The sequence below is a fragment of the Grammomys surdaster genome, unplaced genomic scaffold (genome assembly GCF_004785775.1).
Source record: "Grammomys surdaster isolate TR1022 unplaced genomic scaffold, NIH_TR_1.0 136, whole genome shotgun sequence".
Taxonomy (NCBI): Eukaryota; Metazoa; Chordata; class Mammalia; order Rodentia; family Muridae; genus Grammomys; species Grammomys surdaster.
This window is the reverse complement of record NW_021604594.1, coordinates 15,103,577-15,109,636: the sequence shown is the minus strand read 5'-3', so window position 1 is coordinate 15,109,636 and position 6,060 is coordinate 15,103,577. Positions and strand designations below refer to the sequence as shown.

The following is a 6,060-nucleotide window of genomic DNA, read 5'->3' as shown; positions in this document are numbered from 1 at the left end:
CCTCTCCCCAGACGAAATCCGTCTCCCCACCCCTCTCCCCCTCCTCGCCCCTCTCCCTCTCCCCCCCTCTCTCATTCAATTATACAGGGTCCAGGTCAACATCCCCTCCCCTCTTACACAGGGTCCAGGTTAGCATCCCCTCCCCTCACATCTTTTCAGCTCTTTTCTTTGATGGCGTGAAACCTGACATCCATCAGCCATATGCAGTTACTCATTTCCTCTGTCATTTAATTTGAGGTTCGAGGATTGTCTGTTGCCTATTTATGGTGAAGGCATGGACTACATGTGCTTTCACTTGTTCTTATTGAAATACATGTATTTGAGGCTAAAGTATTCTAGGAAATTTTGATTTACATGGCTGTTATAACCACTGTCTAAAAAGAGTAAATACATTTAATGAATGATTTAAATACATAGACTTTAAAGGAAGCCTGATGTGATGACATAAACCAAAGATACTTGAAACATTCTCATCCCTAAATGGATCATTCCTTGAATTCTATATATAGAATATATATATATATATATATACACACATATACATATGAGCACACACACATGCATACAGAGAGAGAGAGAGAGAGAGAGAGAGAGAGAGAGAGAGAGAGAGAGAGAGAGGATGGCACGAGGGGAGATGATGAAAGGAACAACTGCTTCAGATGTCACAGATTGTTTTGGCCCAAAGATTTCAGCCTAGCCTCTCAGCAGTCTTGGCCAGGTACTGGGTTGACTCTGAGCTTAGCTCAGACACTGCTCAGGCCAGCCAGGGAGTTCAGGGTTTCCATTCTCTCTCATGGGAAGTCATGGTGCTCCAGGACATAATGACCTTGGCAAATCACCTTATATCTTTGAATCTTTTATTATCTTCTGTAACTAGTGAATAATACACACTCCAGGAGGCTAGAGAGAAAACCACATGAGACTGTATGTAAATCCTCAGGGAAAGGCTTTTTCCAAGGTGGGCGGCAACCTCACAGTTTACTCCTCTCAGTTCTGTCCCTGGCAAAGCTGACAGTTGGACAAGTTACATTCTCTGTTGTAGGGACATTACAATCCACAAATGTTTTGCTTTTTTCCAAATAATTTCTTTGGAACTTTGATCTACGATGAAATTAGACACTCAATAACTCTCAAGGGCAGACTTAAACAAAACACTATAACTAATTGGATTTGCAAATATGAAATGTCATTAAAATCTTTAAATATGTAATTTCATGAGTGCTTTTTGCTTCTCCTCATAATTAGACATTTGAAATTATTATGTAGTCCAGAAGCAGAAGCCCTGATGTATGGACATTTATGTGCAACGAATCAATTCCTACGCAAAAAAATGTTTGGAGAAGCTAAAGCAAATGATTAAGTAATTTAGAAACCTGTTTTCAAATGCATCTGTAACTGTACCACAAGTCAGTTGCATCTCTATGCTTCCCAAAGTTTAATATTTTTTGCTAGTTTAATATCTCTCAGTAGATTTTTAATCTCTTTTTTATAAGTCTTTTAAGGAAAAAAAAGGATTAAAAACAATTCTTTTTTTCCTTAAGAAGTAAAGATGGTACACTGAATTATTTTTTATCTTAAATATACTACTGGCTGTACAACCATAGAAAGTGAGTATGAGAACATACTTGAAATCCTATTTGTGCATTTGTTTATAGACATATTTATTAAACAAAATCTTGAGTCAAGGATAATAGCCATTACTTCAAGACAGGGTTAAAGAGAAAAAAGAAAAGAAAAGATTTCTTAGTGTCCATAAATAGATTCTGGAAGCTTCCACAGGTCTGCTCTTTGGTCTGTGTCTATTGCTTTTCTCGTGTGACGTATTCCAGGCCTCTGTAATTCTACAGGAAAGTGGGTCAAGGACAAAGACACTGTTTGGGGGATAGAGAGATGGCCCAGCTGTTAGGAGCATATACTGTTCTTGCAGAGGGCCCGAGTTCTGTTTCCAGCACCCACATTAGGCTGTTGGCAACCACCTGTAAATCCAGGTTCAGGGGATCCCATTATCTCTTCTGGCTTCCGAAGGCACCTACACTCCAGTGCACATAACACACACACACACACACACACACACAAATACATCATTTTTTTAAATAAAAATAAACCCTAAAAACAGAAAATGCACCCTGTGGGCATGACAGGGAACTTTCTAGGCCTCTAGGCTGTGGGGAGGAGAGAAGGCTCTTTACAAAGAGGATGTTCTCTCTGGATCTTCCTCCTGACTTGGGAACAAACACTTGGTTCCTGTGTGGAGAAGGAACTGACCTCTTTTCCTCCTGTTTCCCCTCACCAGAACTTGAAAGGGCTGGACCTCCATGACCTCAGACCTAAGGCAGCCAGAGAACAGCAGCCTGCCTTCTGACTCTTGATGACTTCTTCCTACTGGGTGGAGTGCCATTTGCAGGTGCCAATGCCAATGGCAAGTAGGGCATGCTTAGGGAAAACAAAGGTGCAGTTTCCTGAGGAAGGGCACAGGAAGCCTTCCTCCTGCTTAATATTAGGTCCTGGGCTAACCCCAAGTCACAGCAAAATTTATAGTCTAGTTAGCCCTCTTCTAGGTTATTTGGTCAAAGCCTCAATTTTACAGCATAAAATTGATTAATTTTATCCCATTGATGAGTGACTTTTTTTTTCCTTACGAGAGGTTTGTGTTGAAGACCAAATTTAAAGATCTGAGATACCGGACATTCATGCCCCCAGCCCCACCTTCTTGACTTACTAGGATCTCTTGTTTCAGTCTCTCCTGAGTAGAGCAGGAGTACTCTCTGAGCCAGGAGGAAGGGTGACTCTACTCATTTACAATAAGAAAATAGAAACCATATTGAGAACGAACGTTTTCTTAGTGATAACAGCATTGATGCCCTCCTCTCCTAGATTCTGAAAAAAGCCAGGAGTCTGGCAGGACAGAAAAACTGAGCTAGGCTCTCTGGGCAGGTTCTCAACCTGTGGGTTGCGACCCCCATAGCAGTCAAACGACCCTTTCGCAGGAGTGGCCTAGGACCATCAGAAAACACAGATATTTACATTACGATTCAGAACAGTAGCAAAATGACAGTTATGAAGTAGTGACAAAAGTAATTTTATGGTTGGGGGTCACCACAGCATGAGGAATTGAATTAAAGGGTCACAGCATTAGGAAGGTTGAGAGCCACTGTTGTAGGAGATTTTGATCCTGTTTTGCTTTCGAATTTTACTAAGGGGTGGGATGTAAGATTTTACTGTGAGACTGTCTCTCAGATGGATGAGTTTGCACATGAGATTGGTGTCACTATTCCAGGCAACTCTGCCTGCTCCTTTCACCCAGTGACCTGGGTCAGCTTTGCTTGCACTCCGTTTCTTTCCCTCTGAATTTTTCTGAATTCTGATTGGTTGGTTTTGGTATTACCTTAAAGAAGCAGTGTGTGATTTAACTGGTTTGTCTTTCCAACAAGTAACCAAAAAGAATCATCTTAATAACTATCTTGTCTACTCGAATTCATTTAAACAACTTGCTTTCGCCAGCATGTGCTTGTTCTGATTTAAACTTTCTTTCTAATTTTGAACATCCAGGATATCATCTCTTACTGTATATGAGATAAGTGTCCCAGTCACACACAGGAAAAGGAAAATGCTGTTTTGGGTGTTGGCCCTCCTGCTCCTCTGTGCTTTTCTGTGGAAGTATAAAGGGCAGCTGAAGACAGTAGACATCGCTGACAAGTATGTTTTCATCACCGGATGTGACACAGGCTTTGGAAACTTAGCAGCCAGAACTTTTGATAAAAAGGGCTTCCATGTCATTGCCGCCTGCCTGACCGAGTCAGGATCAGCTGCTTTGAAGGCCAAAACCTCAGAGAAACTTCACACAGTGCTTCTGGACGTCACTGACCCAGAGAATGTCAAGAAGACTGCCCAGTGGGTGAAGAGCCATGTAGGAGAAAAAGGTAAGGGACTAGAGCTGGGGACGGGGCTAGGGAGATTGAGGGATGAGGAATTAACTGAAACAGAATAACAAATGATTTCAGATGTGAAGCACATGTTCACATCTTGAATGGCCTATCAAGAGAATGTCCCTTAAGTCCCAGCACCATGTTTCTGAATCTCCAAAGAGCTTCTGAGTCATTCCAGTGTATGTGAGATGCACCCCAGATAGACCCACCTTGAGTCCCAGCACGTGGATCTAGAACAGACATCAAGATCCTAACTTTATGTGACCATATTCAACAACATCACAGCAAAGGGAATTGAGATTCAAGTCTATGAAATATGGAAATGACATCCAGAGCACTGGCTGATTACCTGGGACCCACATCTCACCGGATGGGTCCAGAGTCCATCCGTCTTTAGTGGTTGGGAGAACAGGAGCCAGTGATATGAGAAGGATCCTTCCGGAGTCCAGTAGTCCAAAGAGCGTTAGACATTCTCTTTACTGTGGTTTGCTAGCTGCCTACACTCTGAACTGGGAAAGTTTTATTAGCTTTGGATATTGAATAGAAGAAGCTATCAGGGTTCGTAAAAGAAAAAAAAAGCCAATGCATGTGCTTCAAAAACATCTTTAACTCTAAGATTCTGAACCTCAAATGCAATGATTTAGCAAAGCCTCCTCCAGACAAATTTTGGTGCTCACTTTTAGCAATACTATATATTTCCAGTCAAGAAATAGTCAAGCAGATGACTTATTTTTCTATCAAAATTCAGCACAAGGTAGATTCCTATAATTTTCCTATCCATACAGGATACTTTATAAATATACCCTGACTGCACTGTCTTGCAAGGCAGGAAAGTGGACCAATTTGCTCTACATCTTAGTTGAGAAATCAGAAAGTCTTCCTCAGAAAAGCATAAAAAAATCTATGACACTTGGAACCAGGAATAGAAGAGCAGTGAGCCTGAATTCCAATAACTAACATGAATAATTTTGACACAGCCTCCCACTCTGCCGGCTACCACTTCCTCAAAATGCAAAGACATTTCAAAGCAAGAATAACTATGAACAGGAAATAGCACCACTCTATAAAGAAAGGGTTGCATGTCCCCCCGAGATGCCCATAGAAATGACATTTTCTCCTCTGTCTCCTGACTCTCTCTGCTCCAGGTCTCTGGGGTCTGATCAATAATGCTGGTGTTCTTGGAGTGCTGGCTCCCACTGACTGGCTGACAGTGGATGACTACAGAGAACCTATTGAAGTTAACCTGTTTGGACTCATCAACGTGACACTGAATATGCTTCCACTGGTCAAAAAAGCTCGAGGGCGTGTTATCAACGTCTCCAGCATTGGAGGTCGGCTTGCATTTGGTGGTGGGGGCTATACCCCATCCAAGTATGCAGTGGAAGGTTTCAATGACAGTCTAAGGTAAGGAGAATCAATTGACTTAGTACAATTGCTGCTATCACATGCTGGACACTTAGTATGTATGAGGTACCGTTTTTGAGCACTTTAAAATATTTCCACTTGTCCAGGGTTACACAGCTGATATGTGGTAGAACTGATATTTGAACCCAAGTCTAGGTTGAGTCTAACTCTTTTTGCTTTTGTATTAGTGTGTGATGCCATTAGTGGGGTGAATCATTCCTCAAAACAGATCATTTTGTCCAAAGAGAGAATCATCCAGGGTGGATCTCTCTGTTGTTAATCCTGGTAGGTACTAACAGAACACTCCAAGTTTATTTAAGCCTCCAGCAGAAAAGCATTAGGTCTCAATGGCTTCCCAATACACTCCAGTTGGGTTTTGCAGTTGCATCCAATGGGAGAGGCAAGAAGAGAATGAGAATGCTAGATTCATCTCACCAGGAACCAGAATTTGTGACTCTCAGTTCAAAGCCCATATGTACTTTTTCAGTCAAGGTTCTAAAAAGAAGTGTCCACACATTAAAATTGTGTTAAGAGAACAGAATTTACTTAAAGGACAATTTTCAAACATGTGAGAGGTATGAAGAGATATCCCAAGGATAGGAGTAAAGGTTAGCAGCAAAGGGCATTGCTCTCCAAAGACTATAGGATGAGGAGTCAGGGAAGTATGTTTCTACATCCTGGAGACACAGATGCTCTCCAAGGACTACAGGATGAAGAGTTAGGGAAGTAC

The 6,060-nt window shown here is 41.7% G+C and overlaps 1 protein-coding gene across 1 annotated transcript in view; it reads left to right on the top strand.

Moving 5' to 3' along the window:
• Positions 1–3,607: 3,607 nt before the first annotated feature.
• Positions 3,608–6,060, top strand: part of Dhrs9 (dehydrogenase/reductase 9) — an 8,778-nt gene continuing 6,325 nt past the window's right edge. Inside the window, exons 1-2 of the mRNA XM_028763042.1 lie at positions 3,608–3,920; positions 5,072–5,330. Of these exons, the coding sequence (XP_028618875.1) occupies positions 3,608–3,920; positions 5,072–5,330 (572 nt within the window). The remainder of the gene's footprint in view (positions 3,921–5,071; positions 5,331–6,060) is intronic.